Source organism: Ammospiza caudacuta, chromosome 8, assembly GCF_027887145.1.
Source record: "Ammospiza caudacuta isolate bAmmCau1 chromosome 8, bAmmCau1.pri, whole genome shotgun sequence".
Classification (NCBI taxonomy): Eukaryota; Metazoa; Chordata; class Aves; order Passeriformes; family Passerellidae; genus Ammospiza; species Ammospiza caudacuta.
Window position 1 is genome coordinate 6020076 of NC_080600.1, and position 24344 is coordinate 6044419.

The following is a 24344-nucleotide window of genomic DNA, read 5'->3' on the forward strand; positions in this document are numbered from 1 at the left end:
CAGATGATCCCTTTTCAGAAGCCATTTCCCAGACACTGCCATTCCTGCTGAAATGCTCCCACAGCTGGACAGACAGCTGTGGGTATTTTAAGGGAAAACAGGTTTCAGGTAGGATGATCTCTGTGCTACAAGTGAAGGAACAACATAACAAGAGTGTTGTGTGCTATTCCATGCTAGATTTGTATAACTGATGTTTAAACATCCCAGCTAGGGCTAAAAATGAACAGAAATGAGGTTAGGGAGCAACCTACTCAACAATGAGGTTAGGAAATCAGTGGTGAGGAGAGGAAGTAGAAAATCACTACTAAAAAAGAGGCAACACTGACCTACACCTGCAAGGAGCTGAGCAGAAGTGACAGGTTTTTTATGCCAGGTTTGACATTTGATGACAGCATCTTCAAAGTTACCTTTGCTGAGTTTAATGATTTTTAAAATGAAATTAAAATGGACATTGGGAAGTGGGAGTTTTCTTTATGCCCATCTTAAGGAAAAACTGTAACTTGTACATCAAGGAACCAAACTCTTCTTCATGAACAGCAAATCAGCGGTGCCACCCCTGTGCCTTGACATAAAAAATATTTGCCATTTTTAGGTCAGAGTAAAGGAAAAAAAAAAAGACAAAATACCTAATTTCATTAAGATTACTTTAATGTACTTAAATATGCCAAGCTGGCAGGCAAAGAAGGTCATTTGAAATATCACCTAAAAGTAAAGCCTGAATAAGATATTCCACTTTCTCCATTAATCCAGCCATTTGCAAACTGAGGGAAGGGAATGGATTCTGAAGTTCACCTTTGCAAGTCATGGATGGCAAATTTTTCACTGTGTCATCAATACAGCACTAACCATTAGAACATTTATTTCTAGTCCAGGCTTCCAGTTTGTCATCCCTAAATGATGCAGCAATTTGGGGGCACGAGAGGGGCAGCACCTCCCAGGGTAAGCCAAGGGGGAGGCAATGTGGCAAACACTGATTTTGGACAGTTTTTGGTAAAAACAACAGCCAAGGTTACATGGCTGGAGTATGTAGTGATGTGAGCATCTGTGATTAAGTGCAAAGGGCAAAGAGAAGAAGGGCTGGGAGCAGAAAGTCAAGGCCAGCTCTTATGTATTTATTTACACTCCAGTCTGGGGGGGGATGGGGGCAGGACAGAGGAAAAAAAAAAAAATTAAAAAAAAGAAAAAAAAAAAAAAGAAAAAAAAAAAAGAAAAAAAAAAAAGAAAGAGCACACAGCTGCCATCCCAAAAACAGACCTCCCATCTGCCACCCACGATTTGCATGTCACCTTCTCCAGGCTCATTTGTACTTCATTAACTGCCATTGACTTAACAAGATTTATGCAAATGACACCATAGGAGCTTGCTAACTCCCACTGCAATCAAGTGATTATGTATGTACAATTCTCCACAGCAATGAAAAATTAATACATGACAAGCCCCCTTACCGCTGAGCTGAGCTTCTTGCTTTTATTTTTCTTGTTGTGTGCATTTTTTTTTAAATTTGAATATGCCCTACTGATAAAGATTTCCCAAACCCACAAAAACCAAAGTAATTTTCCCAAAACACCATAAAACCTCCCATTCCAGAAAGTCAATTCCCCAAAAGTGGGCAGCCCAATGTGTGCTTCAAAATATTCTTCAAAATATTCACTCAGGCTATCAGGAACAAAATTTCTTTTCTAGAATAAATGAGTTTGGAGGGAGGATTCTCCAACCTTAGCAAGCCACTCACTTTAAGAGCATTATTAGCAATGCTACAGAAAACAGCTTAAATATTCTTAGTTTAAGCATCTCTTTCTCAGAAGTACAGAACTTCCTGGGGATTTTAACTTGAAGCCAATATTGCTCTGATTTCTCTGATTGCTCCTTTTCTGACTCTGATTTGCACAATATTTTTAAATAGCACACAAGTGAAATTTTGTATAATTTTTTAGAATTTCTGATATTCCCAGTTCTCAGAATCTGCTAAAAGTCCAGGATTTAAGACATGCTGATGTGGCTGTGCATGCACAAGGTACTGGTACCTCCCCAGGAAACCTGCCTTCCCAAAATTTCACTCACTTTAAGAGTATTTTGGCAAGAACAAGCAGCCACCCTTTAAAAACAAACCTGCTTTTCATTGCCTACATTTTGGGTTTCTGCTGGGAGCAAGGAAGGGCCATCAGGACAGTTTTATATGGCTTAGCCCAATAAAACCAAATTTAGCACTGCAGTGAAAAACCAGCTTTACCACGTAGAAAGGACACAGAGAATAAGAACATTAACTCTTTTTGACCAGGCTGCTCTGAGTTAAGGACAAAATCCTGAAGGAATGAGGTGTTTCCTTGGAAGGAAGCAGGCTAATCACAACTTTACCTCCTTCATGGAACCCTGGAATGGTCTGGGTTGGAATGGCCCTTCCAGCCCATCTCATTCCAACACCCTGCCATGGGCAGGGACACCTTGTCCTAGACCAGGCTGCTCCATCCAAACTCTCCCAAACTCTCAGGGATTTCCCTTAAACCCACAGGGATTCAGGCACCAAGGACAGGAATGCAGGAGCAGGTTGCAACCCCTGCCTTCTTTTGACCCAAACCCACTGGCAGCTGTGCAGGTCCATTCCTGGGGCTCAGAATGATCAGCATCCCTTTCACTGGGACAGATTCCACTTGTTCCTCAAAACCAGAACACTTCCAGCCTCCAAGGAACTTGTTTTGGGTGGAGGTTTTATCATTTGTTTGTGGGGTGTGGTTTGGTTTGGTTTTGTTGTTTGCTTGTTTTTTTTGGTAAAGCTTTTGTTGCTGTTGTTGTTATTGTTGAGTTTTGTTCTCCCACAGCAATCCTGGGAATGCTGCAGCCTGAAAGCAGATTTCTGCTTCTATCCCAAGTATCCCAAGCAACAAGAGACAGGACAAGAAGAAACAGCCTCAAGTTGCACTAGGGAAGGTTCAGGTTGGCTGTTGGGAAAAATTTCTTCAGAGAAAGGGTGGTCAGGCATTGGCACAGCTGCCCAGGGCAGTGGATTTAAAATCCATGAGGATGTGGTGCTTGGGGACATGGGTTAGTGGTGGCCTTGGCAGTGCTTGTTTCAACACTGGACTTGGTGATCTTATAGGGCTTTACCAAACTTTATAGCTCTGTGACTCTATTTGCCACAGAAAACATCAGGATGTTTCTCATCTTAAGGAGAACAGCAGCATGAAGATTTTTAGGTTGAGAAGTTCCCTTCCACATCTGCCTTATTCCCAGTTAAGGCATGAAATAAAAGGCACCAACTTTCCCAGCAGGAATTTCTGCTGTCACTGTCATATTTTCTGAAAAATCCCTTTTTCAGAGAGGATTTTCTCTCCTGGGAAGCTGAGAAGCCTCAGAGAGGAATGAAAACAAGAATTATCTGATTGCTGCTCCTGTGTTTGCTGCTTGGGAATGTGGCTTGGACATTGTTTATCCAACAGGTGAATGTTTGATTGGTTCCATGTGAATTGTTATTAATTAATGACCAATCACAGCCAGCTGTGTCAGACTCTGAGGAGTCAGTCACCAGGTTTTATTATTTCATTCTTTTTAAGCCTCCTGATGTATCCTTTCTCTTTCTTTAGTATAGTTTTAGTATAGCATTCTTTAATATAATATCATAAAATAATAAATCAGCCTTCTGAGAACATGGAGTCAGATTCTCATCTCTCACCTCCTCCTGGGGACCTCACAAACTCCACAAGCTCCCAGGACCTGGCCCCTGTCGAGACCCCAGGAATGTGGGGCTGCATCAGCAACTGAACCTGGAGCCACCCCTATTGACCAGGCCTCCAAAATCTCTGCTCCTGACACCTGAGAGTGATGTGACATCCCACTGGGAGCAGCCATCCTGCAGCACTGCAAAAACCTCCCAACTCCCACCCCAAAGCCCAAAGAACGGGATGGACCTGCTGAGGTGCACATCAAGGGTTTGTGGGTAATGGCCAGTACATGACAAAATGAAATTACCATAATTGAGATTACTAACAAGGAGGACACATTCCCAAAATATTGGTCATATTTGGTACACAGGCAGGGCTACAAGGAGAGCTTTGCCATACAGAAATTCCAGATATTGTAAGGGATATTTCTTTACAACACGCTGTGGCACAATCACACTCACAATATTTCCCTTACAATGCTCTTCCTATGAGTGTATTTTTAATTAAATTCATTCCATACAACAGCATTTTAGGAAAGAATAGTAGGTATGCCTGGAATAAATACTGGCACATCTATTCCTCAGTTTTACATTCTCAGCTGCCCTTTTGTTTAATTAGCATTACCCAAAAGGACTGCAGCCGGTCTAACCCATCCTGTACCATACAAAAGCTGTAGGAAAATAAAATTGCAGCTTGTTTTAAATGCCTGGAATCTCCTCCCCTGAATGCAGAGCCAAATACTGAACTCCTCTGCTTTCAAACTGCTCTTCTGGATTGCAGAGTGCTTGATTAAAATTTGCCTACTAGAGATTCACACACCACAGCATTTTTGCTGCCTGATGGTCCCAAAAGGTCTTTCAGAGTGACTTCAGGAAGAAGAATCACAGCTAATAGTTGAGGGTACAAAATCAACTCCTTCTCACATCCAGAAACAGAGGAAAACCACAAAACACCCCAAAATATGCAAACCCAGCTCCACACAGGACATCCAGGGCTGCCTGGCAGATAAGCACAGGCTTAGGGAAGATCAGGAGAGGCAAGGGAACCTCTGGAGAGCAGGAAAGGCACCAAAACAACTGGAAAGAAAATAAGTGGAAAAGAAAGGGAGCTCATCTCTAGCAAGGCAACTCTAACACGTGAGTAAACACCTGGAAACACTGACAGAGAAACTGCGTGAGAAGCATTCCATGGGAATGTGGAGATCTCAACCACACGGACCCAGTGCCATTTCATTTGAGCAAGTGAATCATCTCATTCCCCAAACACTTCCCATCCAAGGCTGGCACTGCTTTTGCCTTTCAAAGGAGTGTTCCCAGCTACAATTTAGCATCAAGCTTCCAGGCTAATGAAAGTGCATCTAGGCTAGTAAAAACAGACCAAAACAAATCCTCGGCTTCAAGTCCTGTTGTGTAATGAGAAAGTTTAATTAAGGCCACACATTACAGCTGTAAACGTTCTCTTATATAATAAGGTCTAAATGAAACTGAACCTAATCAAAGTTACAATTCCTTCATTAGCAAATTACAAACAAGAGCACGCAGCTGACACACCGGCCATGATTATCACAACTAATTGCCTCGTTGTTAGGGAGCAGCCTGAAACTGTGTTCAGATGTCCGTCTGTGGTAGCAAATTAGGGCCACATCAGGCTATTCCTGCCATCACAAGGGGCTCTTGTCGAGCGATCTGATTTACCCTGCGCCTGGCAGCACTCGGCCCAATCAAAGCCCCCTCTACAAAGGCAGCTTTGAAGCCAGCACAGCCTAGAAACCCGCTCCATATGCAGGCCGGCAGACTGCACTTCATTAGGCCTGTTGTCACATTTTCCCTCTTCTTATTCTAATGATCCTATTTTAATACACATAGGAACCTCTCCTAATTGATGTCAAGTGAGTGACTTCCACATTCATCAGCGGCGCACATCAAACGCCGCTCCGCGGCCGCTCGGCCTGCCCGGACCCGAGGTGTGTGTCTTGTCTCCCAACTATGGAAAGCAGGCAAGAGAAAAAAAAAAATAAAATACAACTATTTCAGCATTACCTGTTTAATTGGGATTGCACGGCCGCTTCCAATGCTGTCTGTTCTGCTCTCCAGGACCTTCTTCTCTTTGTCTGGGTCACTCCCTTTCCGAGACTGTGGAGCGAAAAGAAAAGTTTGTGCTCCATTAAATGCACACAGAGGATGCTTTTATTTGCCTTTTTTTTTTCTTTCGGGGCAATTAAAAAATACTTTGGCAGGTAAATATAGGCTCAAAATTGAATCTACACAAGTACACAACCATCCTGACAATGAATAAATTTCCCATCCACCACCCATAAATTTCAACCATCCACTAGTTTGAAATGCATTTGGGTTTAAAGACTTTCAGCTTCGCTGCCTGAAGACCCACAAAATCAGAGGACACGTTTCTGAAGTTTCCAACAGCAGCTCCAAAGGGGAATGAATGTGCCATCTCCTCATTAAAAACATTTAAAATAGCCAGGCATAGATTTAATTCACACCTGTGTGGCTCTTAGAAATGTCAGCAACTATTTAGAAATATGATTTTTTAATGCTGGATTGGACCATATGGACTTCAACTTATTTTTTTTTTCTGCTTTGGGACAGTTAGAAAGTTGCAACTGTGAGAAAAGCCAATGACTGGAAAAAGTTATCTGAACACAGTGTGGAAAAATTAGCATGAGGAGAATTTTACCAGTGTCTAAAACCTGAGTTGCTTTATCCTGGCTTCCTCCAAGGCTGGAAGGAGTGAGGTCACAGCACTCCCTTCATGATTTTCTCAAGTTCTATGGGAATGTGAAGAAGTTATTCAGATCGCAGCCCGTTATTGCGACAGAACGCACGGGCGCAGCGGTGATTTTGACGGATTTATTTTATTACAAAAAGAAGACCTGAGAGTCATCCTCCTTAATAACTGCGCTGACAAGTGACAACTTCACTCCATTACTTTCCAATGGGAACATTACTCACACAATATGGGAAATGGGAAAACAGTTCCGCGTGCTTTTCAAACCGCGGCCGCGCCAGAGCCCGCTCCGGCGGGAAGAGACGCCGAAACCAGGAGAGAAGCGGGAGCGTGGATCGCTCATGCCCCTTTCCCCCGTGCCACAAAGGGGTGGGAGGAAGAATAAAACCCAGGAGCAGCTGCCCGGGGGGGTGAGGGGAGGGAGGAGAGCGAGTACGAGCAGCACATTCGCGCAGCGGGGATGCCGCGCTGCCGGGAACGGGCTGCGATGGCCAGTTACTATGGCTGGGGGCAATGGAATGGCGTGCCGGGGAACTAAACAAAGAACAAATGAAAGCAAGCAAAACAAGTGGGAGGGGTGAAATCCAGCGTGCAGGATAACTATTGTTCCTCGTCCTTCAAGACAGATTTCTGCCTCTCAAAGTGCCACTTCCCAAGAATACGAGGCAAAACAAAGCTTCAATGGCGCAAGGCGCCCGTAAGTGACATTGTAAAGAAACTCAGTGAAGGTGCCCAAATCCTTGGGAGGGAAGTTGTCAACTTGAATGTTTCTTTTTTATCTGACTTTTTTTTTAGAGAAAGAAAAAAGTTTTTAGCCTCTGAAATGCAGGCTGCATATCTACACACTGTTTTTCATTTCTGGTTTTAAATCATCACCATTCCCTGAAAGTTACTGCAGCTGGAAATCACAGGCTGCACATGGAAGGGAAAAGCCTACGTGCAAAACAGTGGTAAATGCCAAAAGTACAGAAATGTAGGGATTTCTGCTGGGCAGATTCCCTTCCAGCTGCAGATTCCCTCCAGTCACAGAATCCCTAATGTTTCCAGGGGAGAATCTTCGCACGCTCCGCTATTTATAAAGATAAATTGTGCAGTGAAACAGAAATCTGATCTTTTATGCTTTTGTACCTACGACACACACAATATGTCTTATATCCTAGCAGAAAAAAATCCACTCCAAACCATGCTGGAGCAACACTTCCCAGGACCTTTTCTGATGGCACGTCTACACAATAAATGGTTCTATTGAAAACTTGGTGCCAGCAAACCAAAAAAGGTCTGGAAAAATTAAAGCACCTGCACAAATATCATTGGGGTGATTTCCCCTGCAAGTCACTCACAGATTAATGCACATAACACTTGGCCCAAGATGTCACATCTGAGTTTGGGCACAACCAGACCCAGATTGGCAGTGCTGAGCACCCCAAAAATAAAATACTCATCTCTAACAGTACATACTGAGACATGGAGCTCATTTTAAGTCTGAAAAACTCCCTTGGAATTCTGTAAATATGTAAAACAGGTAACACTGAATGTGGGAAAGGTGATGCACCTTTCTATGCCAGAAATTCCCTCACCCGGTGTGGGATCAGACATAGTCAGAATCAGCTCAGTGAACCTCATAAATGCATTTCAAATCCTCACCTGCCCTATACAGGATTATTTGGTGGTCCCTGTTATGACAGTGTCCAAACAAAGGACATAAACTCTTCTAATATTTCATCTATCTTATCACTTAAGGGGAAAATCAGCTGCTGCTGCAACAACAGCTTTACAACAAACATTAATACTCAAATGTAAAAAGATGAGATGCTGCATTTAATGCACTGAACATGTTTAAAAATTGTCATCCCTATTCCAACTCAAAAACTGTAATTAAGAGGAATCAAATATTTTCTACTTAGCCCAGTCCTCTTCCAACAACAGAAGATCTAAAGATCACTGAACAGATTACCTGTGCTAGATAACAAGGGGTAATTTGCAATTATTAAACAGAAATAGATCTGATTCTGTAAGAGATAAAGGCATAAGTGACTGGGAAGGGAAGCACAGCAAGAAACCTAGAGCTAAACAGTAAAATACTTTAATTACACACTCTGTTCATAACCAGCAGTTTCTGTGTAGTTGTCTATTTATTCAATTAAATAATTCCAGGTTGTAACTTGGCACAGAAGCTGGGTTACAGCAGAGTGGGTGTTAAGTACTTCACCACACAGATTACAGGGCAACTCATTAAACAGCCTCACTACACCCACCTTAAAAGACACAACTAAATCTGCAAAGGCAAATTATTATTATTTTTCCCAGTTATCAGACACTAAGACAACTATCAACACCCTCTCATGTCAGTAAATATGGCTCTCACTAATTATCACAAACCAGAGCTTCAGTCTGTTTACAGCTGACTTAACATTCTTCTCCAACCTTTCCTGTGATTGTAGATGGGTCTGTTTTTCTCTCCTCCCTTTCTCAAATTTACAGCTGCTCCAAACGGAAGCATTCCCAGTTTCCCAGATGCCAAGAGCACCTGCAGAGCCCTGGCAGCCCCTCACACATCCTCCAGCCCAGCCATGGATGGACGGTGATGTTTGCAGGGATGCAGCAGCAATCCAGCTCTGCTTCCCGAGCTCTGATGCTGCTGGTTTCTGGGCTGACACTGACATCTAGTGGGGCTGGGAAATCTGCAGTTCTCCCACCCAGCTCCAGGTTGTTCCCAAGGGAAGGAATCTGCACAGCTGTTATCAAATACCAGCATCAAAGCTGGGACTCTTCTTCCCAGGCCACTCATCTGCACCCAAACACAAATGCGTGATTTCCCCTCCCTTCACAGGACTGGGAGATGTGGGTTTAAATCAAAATACCTCTGTTGGGAGGGACACAGGATCCCTGGGGCTATGTGCTGTCACTCAGAGCTCCAAAATGGTCACAAAACGTTCCACTTGCTGAAGGTGGAGAGCTCAGATTTCCCTCAGTCTGAGGAAATGGTTTTTACAGGTTTGTATGTGGGAAGTGAGCATGATACCACCTTTGGAATAAAATATATAAATTCTCCATGTTGACAGGAAAGTTGTGGGTTCCTAAACACAGCTAACATGTAGCTACAGCCCCCAAGGGAGTTACACGAGAGCCCAGAGCCATTCTGAGTTTGCTGTGACATGTGTGACCTGAAAAAAACTGCTTACAAACCACAGTTACACCTGCAACAGATCCCAGAGCTTTCAGCAAGAGGCTTAAACCAAGGAAACTTCACTCAGGGCTTCACTACCATCTCCCAAACTACTTCTGCATAACAAAGAACTGTCAGATTGCACCAGGCAACTTTTTATTTGATTTTTTTTTTTTTTATTTTGGGTTTTTTGGCCTCTCAGTGAAGCAAAAAACAGGAGGTTTGGAAAGAAAAAAAAGTTACTTTAATCTCCATCTTTTTTAGCCCTGGAGAAGAAAAGAGTAAACTGATTGTATGTAGTAATAAAAGCAGAACAGGGTAGTTATGGAATAGTTTGGTTTGGGAAGGAACTTAAAGCCCATCCAGTGTCACCCCTGCCATGGGCAGGGACATCTTCCACTATCCCAGCCTGCTCCAAGCTCCATCCAGCCTGGCCTTGGGCACTGCCAGGGATCCAGGGGCAGCCACAGCTGCTCTGGGCAATGCCAGGGCCTGCCCACCCTCCCAGGGAACAATTCCTAATTCCCAATATCCCATCCAGCCCTGCTCTCTGGCAGTGGGAGCCATTCCCTGTGCCCTGTCCCTCCATGCCTTGTCCCCAGTCCCTCTGCAGCTCTCCTGGAGCCCCTTTAGGCACTAAAAAGGGCTCTAAGGTCTCCCTGGAGCCTTCTCTTCTCCAGAGCAACCTCCAGCCTCTCGGCCTGTCTGCCTAGGAAAAGCACTCCTGTTTAAGTCTCAAACAGAACCACCCAACAACAATTCCAGGATGTTCTTGTTTTTGAGCCCACAGCTCTGTTGTAGCACTCCTGTGCCACCAGAGCAGCCCAGCAGCAGAGGGGTGAGGCTCAGTGTCCCCAGGGCAGCACTGACTGAGGCTCAGTGTCCCCAGGGCAGCACTGACTGAGGCTCAGTGTCCCCAGGGCGGCAGGGACTGAGGCTCAGGCTGTCCCCAGGGCGGCAGGGACTGAGGCTCAGGCTGTCCCCAGGGCAGAGGCCCCTGTCTGAGGCTGAGGCTGTCCTCAGGGCACAGTCCCCTGGCTCAGGCTGCCCCAGAGCAGCAGGTCCCTGTCTGAGGCTCAGTGTCCCCAGGGCACTGGCCCCTGGCTCAGGCTGTCCCCAGGGCAGAGGCCCCTGTCTGAGGCTCAGGCTGTCCCCAGGGCACTGGCCCCTGGCTCAGGCTGCCCCAGGGCAGCAGGGTCCCTGTTGAAGGCTCAGGCTGTCCCCAGGGCAGCAGGGTCCCTGTTTAAGGCTCAGGCTGTCCCCAGGGCACTGGCCCCTGGCTCAGGCTGTCCCCAGGGCAGCAGGGTCCCTGTTTAAGGCTCAGGCTGTCCCCAGGGCAGTGTCCCTGGCTGACTCACCGTGAAGAGGTTGGAGCGGCGCTTGGACTGTTTGCGCACAGGAGTTGGAGTGTTGGCAGTGGGAGGAACATCGATCCGCAGCTCCTTCTGGCTGGTGCTTGGAGTTGATGGGACAGAGGAGGAATAATCACTTAAACTCCCTCCTCCATTACTGGTCTGCAAGGATTAAAGGGAGTTTTAAACAGTGTCAGGCTGCTTTCAAGCAATGACAATCCACAGCTGTATCTTATTTGCTCCTGATTTACTCCAGATTGATGCAGAAGTGCAGCCAGGGCTCAGGGGCTCAGCAGGGCTGCCCTACTGCCACTTTTCCACACATTTCTATTCCAAGCCTTTGAACATCTCCCCCACCATTATTTTTTGAATACTCAGATAGCTCTGATTATACAGCAGGCACATTTTCATTCTACACAGTATAACCTTAACTGGGCAGCAACAGTTTCATTTGTTTTCTAGTGTACGAGTAAGCAAACATTGGGAACAACCTTCCAAATCTGGATTTCTACTAAACTAAATTGTAAATACCCAGTGCCATGGAGTTAAACCTACTCTGGAGACACCAGATTATTGAGAGCTGATCAAGAAAATGAAAATAATTCAGGGTTGTAAAATGGCTACCAAGGGGTTGGATAAATCCCGCCATATTCCAAGCATCACAGACTTTCCCACAAGGACAATTGAGTCCAAATCCTGGCCCCGCACAGGATTTGCTGAAGCCACTGGTGCAAAAATACAAAACTTGTGAGTAAGAGATTCCAATTTATCTGAAGCAGCCAAAACTGATGTTACATCCTAGTCCTGAAAGAAATAAAGCTTTGAGCCTATAAAACAATATATGAACTGATGTAACAAATTCCTGAAAGGAGGAAGGTGAGGAAACCAGACAGAATGGAAAGGATCAAAAGGTGATTAAGTATTATTTTTTTTTCTTTAAAAGGACTTATTAGACATGACATAAACAAGTACTAAAAACACCACTGAGGGAGGAGATGCTCTGTGTGCTGATGGGGGACTGGGGCAGGACAACAGAGAACATTCTGCCTGCTGGGGATGGAGCAGCAGTGGATGAAGTGGCTGGGCAGTAACTCACAGGTAATTCTGGAGGGAAAAGAAATGTCTGGGATTCAGAAAGAAGGGGGAAAGGCCATCTTTAAAGCAGTCAAGATTCCTGGAGGAAGTGAGCAAAGGTGGTAAGAGGGTATTTCCAGAATTCCTGAGGAGAAAGATGCCTCATGGAACTTCCCCCATGCTCCTTGGGGATGGGGACCTCAAGCTGTAAGCAGTCACAGGATGATGGAAAAGCAGGAGACAACCCCTTACACCCCAGCTGAAATCCTGCATGCTCCAAGCTCTCTTCTGGTCCTTGCAGCTTTCCCAGAGCAGGGAGCAGAGGGGAAGGCACTGCAAGGGCAGGGCAGAGACATTTCCTACAACACTCTCAAGTGCTAGAGGAAGCAGCAGCAGAACTGGGAGATGTGTACAAAACAAAGGAGATGAAATTACATAACTGGAATGATCATTTTTGGTGCCCTAATGGAGACCAGTAACACTGGACAGATGAGCAGGACAAGCTGGCAAGAAGTGGCCTCAATTACCCCACATTTGCTTTTCCTGTCTCTGTAGCAGCTTCCCAAACCACTGGATATGGTGGAGATGAGAAGGGTGGCAAGGAAATCCAATTTTTTAAAATTGAAATGAACAGATTTATACCCTAACAGCCTACTTTCCAGGTGGAGACCATGAAGGATTCCCTAAAATTTTACCTTTTAAATCCTTCATCATTTTATAGCGTCATTTTACACTTTTTGCAGCTGTCTCCAGGATTTCTAAGTGATTTATAAGTAACTCCTAAAGGAAAACACAAATCTGTTGGATATTCTGTTCCCCTAAGAAACAGAGAGAGTTTCTATAAAAGAACTCCTGCAGGCAATGTTTCTCTTCTCACACACCAAGCCCAGTGGATTTCCAACTTTGTAAATAAAACTCTGAAGTGATTTCAAAATAAGCCACTGGCTGGGACAATGAAAAACAAAACCAGAGAGAATGGCTGCAAAAACCATAGAATGGTTTGGGTTGAAAGGGACCCCAAGGATCATCTAATTCCAACTCCTTGCCATGGGCAGGGACACCTTACACTGTCCCAGGGTGCTCCAAGCACTGTCCAGCCTGGCCTTGGGCATTTCCAGGAATCCTGGGGTAACCACAGCTGCTCTGGCGCCCTGTGCCAGGGCCTGCCCACCCTCACAGGGAGCTATCTACAATGCTTGTTCTAGATAAATATCAGGTTACTTAGAAACAACCCTGTAAATTCAAAAGGATTGTGAAATATGTGGCATTAAATACATTATCATTCCTTGTTTAGTTTTAGTTTTGACATCCCAGAAAATTTCTAAAAGGCTTAACAATAATCAGGTCTCACACAGAATGAAATAATGGATGACCAAACTGACTGCACTCTGCTTTTAGTAATTTAATTCACGTTTCTGGACAATCATGTTGTAGTAAAAACTGTCTGGAGGCATTGTGTAAACATGGATAATGCATCATACAGATTTACAACAGGTAGTAAGGAGAGAGCTTGTGTGGCAGCCACACCTGAGCTGCAGCTTTGTAGTGGCTGGTAAGCTCCACACCTTCCCAGGAATAATGGAAATCTCCTTGGAGAGTGGCACTGCTGACCAGGACACACAACTCCTGGCACTGCAGTCCCCACGGATGGGCACTGAGGGGCTGGAGAATGGCCAGGGCAGGGAATGGAGGGGCTGAGGGAGCTGGGCAGGGGCTCAGCCTGGAGCAGAGGAGGCTCAGGGGGCCCTGTGGCTCTGCACAGCTCCTGCCAGGGGCCTGCAGCCTCCCACACCAACAACAGCTGTTGTGCCAGAGGCTTTTCCAGCTGTTTTTCCAACAGTGCAATCCCCAGCCCAGCTGCAGGTAACCCCTGAGCAGGTTATGCAGCCCCACACTGAGGCACTGAGCACCAAAGGAGGGGCTGAGCAGCCTCAGGTGTTTGGGAACCAGATCATCTCCACTTCCAGGGGCTGGGCAGAGGAAACAGCCCTTTGGAACTGTTTTATTGGCACTATTCTGCTAAGTTAATGGCTTAAAATTGCCTTCCTGATAGGTCAGGTGTAAAGGACAAGCAACTCCTCTAGCACCAGGATGAATGTAGGGAAAAGGAATGGTTCTGTGGGGTTTTGTGAAGTAAAAGGGAACTCAATTCTTCTTTGAAATTAGGCTTAACATGGTATACAAGCATATCATGCCTAGGAAGATTGTCAAGGCACAGGGCAATGTGGGAATGAAAAGTGGGATAGACATACAGAGCAGAGAGATACGGAAGTGACTGGTCTGTACTTGTAAAAAGTAAAGACCTATTCCAAGATGCCCTGTGGCCAACAAGAGGCCTCCAATCCACTGCACAACATTTCTTTCCCTCTGAACAGCTCAGTCTACCTCTTGAAGTGTTCCAAAAAGCCAGACAGTGGGCTGTGACTGGAATTATTAACTCAGGAATACCTGAATGTAAGCGATGTTGCACCATCCCTCTTGTTGACAGAGCACACAACAGCTCTGTCCATCATGCTCATGAGTGATAATCTTGGGATTTGAAAATAAAATTCTTTCCATGCATTCTGTGCTGCCCTGAAAGTCAACAGAGGTACCTGAGATACTTAAAAAGGTTTTCAAGGAAAACCTTCCCCTTGACTGACATACGTGCTAAAAACTAAGTCAGAAGGAGAATTAAGCAGCACCTACTACAAAGAAAAGTGGATTTTGCCTTTGGAAGAGGAAGCATGTTAGTGTGTGGGACAGGCCTCTGGAAACACATAACTACAGCTACTCCTGAGAGCATTTTCTGGAAGGGCTCTTACTGAGGCAGGCACCACCTCAGACTCCTGGGCATGCAGATGGATAAGCACCCACACACACAGACAAGTCTGTCAGAATCCCAGGGTGGTTTGGATTGGAAGGGACCTCAAGGCTGATCCCATTCCAACGCCTTCCACCAGACCAGATTGCTGCAAGCCTGTCCAACGTGGCAGACTGAAACCACAGGAGCCCTGGATGGGGCTGAGCCTTACAATTCCCCCCAAGGTATGCTAAGGACTACTCTGGTTAAGGTGACACTCAATACCTCTTTTTTCCCTCTCTAAAGCCTAAGCTTTTGACTGCAGAGTCATCTGGAGAGTTTGCAGGAGTTCAATCCCCGGGATGATCCAACCAGAGATGGAACAGAATCTGACTCTAGCTGAAGTGCTGTGTGCAGGCAGTGCCTCTGAAGGCCTCTGCTCCTGTGGAGAATGCAAGTGGCAGGGCACTGCACCGCTAACGGGGCTGATTCAGGGAGGAAATCTTCAGAGGAACATCATTACGCCAAGAGAGATGTTCCAAAGGGCAAGACACCAGCCAGTCTTCCAGCCAAGATCAGAGATGGCAAATCTTGCCCCAGATCATCTTAAACTTGGAATTGCAGTTGCAAAGTTCTTTCAAGTCTGGGATAAGGATTCGGCTTCCTTCCCTTAAACAAGGTCATACTGCCTTTAAGTGTAGCACAAAGGAGATAAGACATGAAACAGATTGCTGGCCTCTACTTTTAGGCATGACATCAGTCTCAGAAGAGAGACATCTTTGACTGGTGATGCAATTGCCCCTTCAGGTAATTATGACTCCTGCCAAAGGCAGTAAAGAACATTATTTCACTTTTATTGGAACGGAATCTAGGGAGCCTTATCACAAAAGCTACCTTGCCTTGATTTTCCCAAACAGCTCTTATCACTGGCAAGAAGTTTGCTGCATAGGTGATGGCACTGCTCTAGAATTTGGTGTTTGCTGTTGACCTTCACACTAGACTTGGGTAGGAAACCAGTGAGCCCCCAGATATTTGATGTCCTTCATCAAAAAAAGCTTCATTAACAAAAAATGCCCCCAGAGAGGGTCAGATCCAAGGGCCTGTGGTCAGAGACAGACCAGGTGAGGGAACCTGGAAAGGGGAGAAGCTCTCCCATGGGAGAACTTGTCCTTCACCAGGAGGTGCCAGGGCTCTTCTAAGGAGCAACACACCTCACTCAGCACCTGCTTTAGAAAGGGGGGCCTGAACTCCAGCATTCTCTTTGGGCTCATCAGCAAAAGCCACAGCCACAGCCTGAGGTTGTACCAGGACTCAGTAAATCACAGCAAAGAACTCTGAAGGTTAAACTGGCACCTGCATCTTTAGGGTGATAACCCAGCGGGACAAGTTACTCCCTTCTGCCAAAAAGCAGGCACTGTGTGGGATAAAGGTCCACAGCCAAAACAAATCCTCACATGGCTGGCTCAGGATTGCAAAATAACCTGTGCATTATTGAGTTTAGACTGAAAACCACACCAGAATGGCTGTGGGTACCTGACATCATTCAGTTTATACCCATCTCAGCTGGGGACAAGCCCAGAGATGATCAGTTGACACTAGAAAACAAAGCCACTGAGGAAGGGCATTGTCAGGGAAACACAGGGGAGCATGCAACACACGTGGGTAAAAGTTGGTGTTAACCATATGTTAATGTTTAGAAAAAGTTGGTATTAACCTCATGTTTCTCAAAATACCATTGAGTGTAAAATTCCAGCACTCTAACCATGGGGATACACCAGCTCAGCACAGCTGAGTGAGAGTAACCACCAAAAACACAGCAAGGGGATGCTGAACCACAGCACAGCAAATCCTACAACTGTAATGATTGGCCTGCAGGCTGCTGGGTATCAATGAGAATGATCAAAGCAGGCTTATCAATCCAAGCAGGCTTTAAAGCTAAATTATTCTGCTTTGCTACTTTGTTTCTTGAACTCAAGCCAATCTTAAAAAAAAAAATTCAAATATCACTTCAAACCACAGAGCACTGGCAGCATGAATAAAATGGCAACTACCTCTTGAGCAGCAAGGAGAGCACTTGAAATGGCAGGAAACACACCAGAGATGAAAAGCAGCTTATCAGCCCCTTTCCCAAGCACTGATTTTGTCTGTACCTGGCTGATATGCACGGCAGAAACCTGGGCAGAACACACGGAGGAGTGGCTCGGAGAGTTGGGCAGAGACTTGCAGGGTCCGATGGAGAGCTGCTGCTTCTTCTTGGTGGAAACGATCTTCTGGGCCACTGAGGGGAGACACAACAGCCAGGCAGGTCAGGCAGGGCACACGGGGGGCAAACACACAGTGAGCAGCACACACAAACCGGGGGGCACCACCAAAGCCTGCCCCAAAAGCTCAGTGTGGTACAGGGAAGGGGAAGGGTGCTGGTTTTCCACGGTGCTCCACGGGAAACTCCAGCTGGGAAAAGTGACTCTTCCTCATTCCTGGTGGAATGAGACTTCTGGAAAATGTGCCTCCAGAAGTCTCATTCCACCACGTGAGCACCACAGGACTCAGGGAAAAATAACAAAAAGCAACACCAGGAATTCTGTACCAAGTCCCCTCCGTGTTTGTGACCCCACACTAACAAAGCTCATCACTCTCAGATGAGAGAGACTCATCTGAGGCTTGTGTTTTCCATAAAAGCTCATGGTAGCAAACATTTCCCATTCTTCCTTGGGATATTCTCCTGGCAGACAGGAGGTACCTGCTCTCTGCTGCCAAGGAATAAGATGGATTTCTCTTTTTTTTATCAGCCATTGCACCAGGGCAATCCACTGTGGAGCCCAAACCAAAGATAACTGCAGTATTAGAACTGCAATATTAGAACTGATAAAGGGTTCATGACAGTGAATAAATACCTAGATTGGTGGCACCACACATCCCAGTGAAATTCTTTATGGAAAGAAGCTGTATCATTAGTTCTAATTTAGCTTTTATTCTTTCACAGCAGCAGCACAGCTGGGAAAATGCCTTTTTTTTTCTTTTTTTTTTCTTTTTTTGCAATTTATTAAGACATTCTCTTCAGCATGGGAGAAAAAGCAGCATTTATCAAACAGATACAGGGATCAGAGCCATTAACATCTCTATACACAGCCTGGCAGACCCATAATAAAAAAGATCAAACAGAACTGATGTAGAATGCAGCCACTTCCAAACCTCTCCTACAACCTTTCAATTTAAACAACTCAAACCATTTCAGAAATTCATCCCATCACACAGTGGAACTTGAGCTCATGCTGCTAATTCAGCTAAAGCCTTTGGAAAGAGCTCTTTTTATGTCATAAATACATAAAAATAAAATGTATTGCTACCTTTTGAGTCACAAATTAAAAACTAATCAAAATTTCAGTCTTTGGAAACAGGTAGTTGTGTAGTGGCTAATCAAAAATGCCACTAACTAAATTCAGCTTCATTGCATGCAGTTTTCTCCATGAAGGGAAGCACTTCAGAAAACTTGTGCCAAGGAATCTGCAGTCACTTGCAGCACCTCCACCAAAGCCAGTGACATTCACTGGCATCTCCTCAAAAAGTTCCCCAGGAAATCCTTGGAATTAAGCCAACAGAACCCAGTCTGTCTTGTTCAGCAAACACAAAAGGACAATTATGTAAATTCCAAGATTATTTTCCCTCACTACATTACAGCACAGGCAGGGACAGTGTAAGCATAGTTTCTTTTCAAATGAATGCAATTTTAATAACAAACTGGTCTGTGGCTTATGTTTTTCATGTAAATGAATGATGGCATAACCATGATTTAGTGAGAATACATTGGATAAAGAATGGCTCATATATATGAAGAAGCAGCTTCATTAGTTACATCCCACCTCCAATAGGCCTCTTATCATCCTGAAAGGATGATATCAATTAATTTATCTTCCCCTAGCATATTGATCATAACCTTCATCAGCTAATCATGTTTAAATTAAAGGGGAATATCGTAGCACTCTGTCATTTCAGACCCATTGGGTTATTGATCTGGGGCCTGGGAAGCTATATATTAAAATATTTTAAACCACATTAGCGAGTGAAGAGAGCAAACCAAAGGTCAGATTTTAACATATGCACATGGATTTGTCTTCATCCTATGTGGTACAGACCTAAATTAAGACCCAAACTGAACAAAAACCACACATGGATGAAAACTACCTCATGTGCAAAAGCTCCTGCTCTCACATGGCACGGATAATTAGCCAAGGAGAATATTTACCTCCCCTGCAGTGTGGGTACAGGGGTGCTGGCAGCATTGGCACACACAGCACAGTCTGGGCAAGAAGGGGGAGGAGCAGGGGAAGAAACCCAGGGCAGTCTGAACTCAGTGACTGAACACAAGCAAAGCACCAGGCTGCTCCCAGCCCTGTCCAGCCTGGCCTTGGGCACTGCCAGGGATCCAGGGGCAGCCACAGCTGCTCTGGGCACCCTGTGCCACGGCCTGCCCACCCTCACAGGGAACAATTCCCAATTCCCAATCTCCCATCCATCCCTGCCCTCTGGCACTGGGAGCCATTCCCTGTGTCCTGTCCCTCCATGCCTTGTCCCCAGTCCCTCTCCAGCTCTCCTGGAGCCCCTTCAGGGACTCTGAGCTCTCCCTGGACCCTTCTCCTCCCCAGGTGAGCACCCCCAGCCTGGCTCCAACCCTGGAGCATCCCCATGGCCTCCTCTGGACTCACTCCAGCAACTCCACATCATTATGCTCAAACTGGACACAGGTGAGGTCAAAATAAACCGTTATTCACCCCAAATTTCTCAGCTCCTCACTCTGTCAGAACAATGATGTTCTATAAAGTGAATAAAAAATTCAAGAAAGCAGAAATATTGTTGTCCCAAGCTGCTTCTGAACACAATATTTGAATTTTATACTCTCTAAAAATATTTCTAAAACAGATGAATACCAACTTAATCTATGGCAGATATCAAAAATAATCCAGAGATTGAGAAGCATTTCAACTCTTTTTAAAAATCAGTTGAATTGTTTGTACTTTTACATACTCTATTTATCAGTTTGGGACAGATTTTATTTTAATATATCAGAAGAATGAAAAGCTAAACAAAATTCATGTGCAAAGTCAAGAACTCTTCTGCAAACAAACAGGGATATGCGATGGATACTTAGAGTTGTAAACAAAGAGAAACTGATATTTAGCAAATATTTGGCCTTGGAGGGAGACTGACGCTTATTTTTCATACATTTAAATTTAATTCCACGAGCCAGAATGACTGGGAGTTGTATGCTGCTTGAAGGCATTGATAATTAAAAGCATGTGAAATTCCCACTCTGAGCTGGGAGGGAAAGCTCCTGGCTTGAATGCCTCTCCTTCCATGCCTGACCTAGCTCACCACAACAAAATTAACCTTCCCACCCCTGCCACTTCCATCCCAAACGCTGCTTTTTGTTAGGGAAAAACCCACTCATTCCTCAGCATCTCCTGCTCCCTGCCTGCCCACGAGGCTTTCAGGGAGCCCTGAGCAGGACAGCCGGGAGCTGCACATGGAACGATGGCCGGGCCCAGAGAGTGGTGGTGAATGGTGTCACATCCAGCTGGCGACCAGTCACCAGTGGTGTCCCTCAGGGGTCTGTGTTGGGGCCAGTTTTGTTCAACATTTTTATTGATGATATGGATGAGGGCTTAGAGTCTTTTATTAGTAAATTCGCTGATGACACTAAATTGGGAAAGAGTGTAGATCTGCTTGAGGGGTGTAGGGCTCTCCAGAGAGATTTGGAAAGGTTAGATGCATGGGCAGAATCAAACGGGATGAAGTTCAATAAGTCCAAGTGTCGAGTACTGCACTTCGGCCACAATAACCCCCTGTACCGATATAAGCTGGGGACGGAATGGCTGGATAGTGCCCAGGTGGAAAGGGACCTGGGGGTGCTGGTTGACAGTCGATTGAATATGAGCCAGCAGTGTGCCCAGGTAGCCAAGAGGGCCAATGCCATCCTGGCCAGTATCAGAAATGGAGTGGCCAGCAGGAACAGAGAGGTCATTCTTCCCCTGTACTCGGCACTGGTGAGGCCTCACTTGGAGTATTGTATCCAGTTCTGGGCCCCTCACTTTAGGAGGGACATCGAGTTACTTGAGCGTGTCCAGAGGAGGGCAACGAGACTAATAAGGGGCTTGGAACACAAGCCATACGAAGAGCGACTGAGGGAGCTGGGGTTGTTCAGCCTGGAGAAAAGGAGACTCAGGGGCAACCTCATCGCTCTCTACAACTTCCTGAAGGGTGGCTGTGGTGAGCTGGGGGTCGGTCTCTTTCTCCGGGCGATAACAGATAGAACAAGAGGACACAGTCTCAAGCTGCGTCAAGCGAGATGTAAGTTAGAATTAAGAAGCAAATATTTCACAGTAAGAGTGGTCAGATACTGGAATCATTTACCCAGTGAGGTGGTGGAGTCATCATCCCTTGAAGAATTCAAAAAAAGACTGGATGTGGCACTTGCTGCCATGATCTAGTGAACAGTTAGAGCATCGACTGGACTTGATGATCTTATAGGTCTCTTCCAGTCTTGAACTTCTGTGATTCTGTGATTCTGTGATCTCCACAAAATTACATTTTCCAAAGGAAACAGTGAGCACAACTCATTTTCCCAAGCAAAGCCCTCCCACTCTGAGGAGCACAGGACTGAATTCCCTGGGGATGAGGAGCACAGGACTGAATTCCCTGAGGGATGAGGAGCAGAGGACTGAATTCCCTGAGGGATGAGGAGCACAGGACTGAATTCCCTGGGGATGAGGAGCAGAGGACTGAATTCCCTGAGGGATGAGGAGCAGAGGACTGAATTCCCTTGGGATGAGGAACACAGGATTGAATTCCATGGGGATGAGGAGCAGAGGACTGAATTCCCTGGGCATGAGGAGCAGAGGACTGAATTCCCTTGGGATGAGGAGCACAGGACTGAATTCCCTGAGGGATGAGGAGCAGAGGACTGAATTCCCTGAGGGATGAGGAGCAGAGGACTGAATTCCCTTGGGCTGAGGAACACAGGATTGAATTCCCTGGGCATGAGGAGCAGAGGACTGAATTCCCTTGGGATGAGGAGCACAGGACTGAATTCCCTGGGGGATGAGGAGCACAGGACTGAATTCCCTGGGGGATGAGGAGAAAGGACTGAATTCCCTGGGGGATGAGGAGAAGAGGACTGAATTCCCTGGGGATGAGGAGAAGAGGACTGAATTCCCTTGGGGAGGATGAGGGTGGTGCCTCCATAAGGAACTGGCTCCTCCCTAGTGCTCTGTTCGGGAGCTCATCCCCCTTAGGAAGGCTGGTGCCAGAGGAGCTGCCCTGACAGAGCTGTCTGCCCTGGTTCCAAGAGCTGCTCACACACCAGCTCCTACTCCACCTTGATGCCTTGTGAAGGCTGAGCTAGAACAGAGGCCAGACAGAGTTACAGAATAAAGTAGGGATTGATTAAAAGGATATTCTCAATGGACACACCTTGGGCAGCACACAGCCCGGCCAGGGCTGCACCCAAGATGAACCAAAATGGCCACAAAATGGACAACTGGTCACAGGATCTCTCACTTTGATCAGTTCTGCTCCATTTGCATATTGGAGTTAATTGTCCAATTACAGCTTTAGGTTATCAAATCTCATCCTTCTTGTTTTTCTCTCTCCAGCCCACAGTGTTTGTGCTCTTGGGCCTGAGATTTGGATCATTTGTCCTTGGTCCCCAGCTGGAGCAGGAATTGTTTTGTCTCCCTGCTCTGTGCACAGAGCTCAGCATCCCCTAATGGAAGCTCAGACTAAAGCAGCACAGAATCTGAAAAATAGAAAAGCTCAAACCTGAGGCATCAACCTCATCAGCACAGCTCCATCCAAGGACAAGGATGAGAAAGGCAGAGACTTCAGAGGAAAATACTCCCTAGGAGGAGTTCAAGGCACAAGGTGAGAGTCTGCTCCAGTCCCACATCTCATAAAACTGAGAACTCTGCAGCACCCCAGAGATGAGTGGAGGGAAACCTCATCCAGGCTGAGACCTGATCTCTCCCTGCTCCTAAGGTGGATCCTGGAAAACACCCAGAGGTACCAGCAGTCTGATCACTTTTCATTCCCAAAAGACAGGGAATACAGCTCTTCCTGTGCTCTTTTTTATACATTTAAATTGCTCAACTAAGAAAAGCTTGGAGTATTAAAAGGGCAGACTCCAGGCATACAAGACCCGTAACATCTGGTGCCATTTCTCTTCTTAGTGATCACAGTCCAGGGTGCTGCATATTTTAGGAGATGCAAACACTCAGTTCTCCAATTACCACTAATTTAAATCAAAACTGGTTTCTCATCAAAACCTGTGTAACGCCATCCATCTCCTCTGCACGTCCAAGAAGGAGTAAACAGCAGGTTCAGCTAAAACCTGCCACTTGTGAAAAAGACGGGAATGCAGGAAATTTTCCTTCACTGATGGGCAGACAGAAAATGGCCTTCAGTTGAAGGTGGAATGCTGACAGCTGAGTGAAAAACATCAGCAGGGATAACCCTTGTTTAAATAAATACCTGTTTTAATTACTTGGGGAAAAAATAACATTGCAAAATTGGGATTTTTGTGTGAGCAAAATTTTTTGTGTGTGCTTATACCTTAAAAAACACAAGTGAAAGACGTTAGGATATACAGCAGCTTACATTTTTACAGCAGCTGCCTTTTAGCTTAATATTCCATGTTTACAGGATAAGTAAGGGTTCAATAAAAGCAAATTTATTCCACAATTACATACTGCAGGAGAGGCAGTAATAACTACCAGAGCAAGCCTTAACCACAAATGCTTCCAAATGGGAAACATTCATGTAAGTAGCCACTATTAAGGCCATTGTGCCTGTTATTTAAAATTCAATCAATTTTCTAGGCTAAACAACCTTTAGATTCTTCTGTTTAGCAGGAGAGCTTGGCATACCACATGTCAGGTGTAATGGAGAAATGAGTGCTGGACAATTCTAAAGCTGGGGTTTGGAAATGGCAATTTATCCAGCTAATTCCTGGCCAGGTGCAGCAAAGTTATTTTGCCCTGAAGAAGTGGTGCCACTGTGAAGTCACACCAGAGCTCCTGCTCTGCACTGAGCACAAACCCCTCCATGCTCTGACAGCCTGTGCTGGGACTTGCTGGGAGAAAACTCAATGACCAAAAGTGAAAAGTCCAATTGACCAAAAAGACATAAATCTGTAGTGCAAGGCACCAAAAGCATTAGGAAGTTTTACAGGACAAAGTGCTTGGTTAACAAATCTTTGCTTCTTAAACCTTGTCTTACAAGATATGAAAATACAGCTGTAAATCAGGCTCTGTATTAAATATCTTTCATCAATGCCAACACATATTTTTTTCCTCCACAGGTAACTCTAATTAACACTGCACATCACTTATTCCCAACTTCCATGCAAATCACTGCCTTCCAAGCCTAGGTAAGCAAATATGCCAATAAATCCACTGGAAACAACCTGGCATCTGAAGCAATTTAAAAATAACCTGTGTTTTCTTCACTGCTTCAGCTGTGCTACAAGTAGAAGCAAACAACTTGAGGACTTAAGGGGAACATTGTGCCAGACACAC

The 24344-nt window shown here is 45.4% G+C and overlaps 1 protein-coding gene across 2 annotated transcripts in view; it reads right to left on the reverse strand.

Annotated features, from left to right (window-relative positions):
- Positions 1-24344, reverse strand: part of AGAP1 (ArfGAP with GTPase domain, ankyrin repeat and PH domain 1) — a 321583-nt gene that overhangs the window by 157662 nt on the left and 139577 nt on the right. For both annotated transcript variants that reach the window (XM_058809286.1, XM_058809285.1), the window contains exons 7-9: positions 16926-17053; positions 10926-11081; positions 5696-5788 (exon numbers count right to left, since the gene is read on the reverse strand). In XM_058809286.1, coding sequence (XP_058665269.1) covers positions 5696-5788; positions 10926-11081; positions 16926-17053 — 377 coding nt within the window. The remainder of the gene's footprint in view (positions 1-5695; positions 5789-10925; positions 11082-16925; positions 17054-24344) is intronic.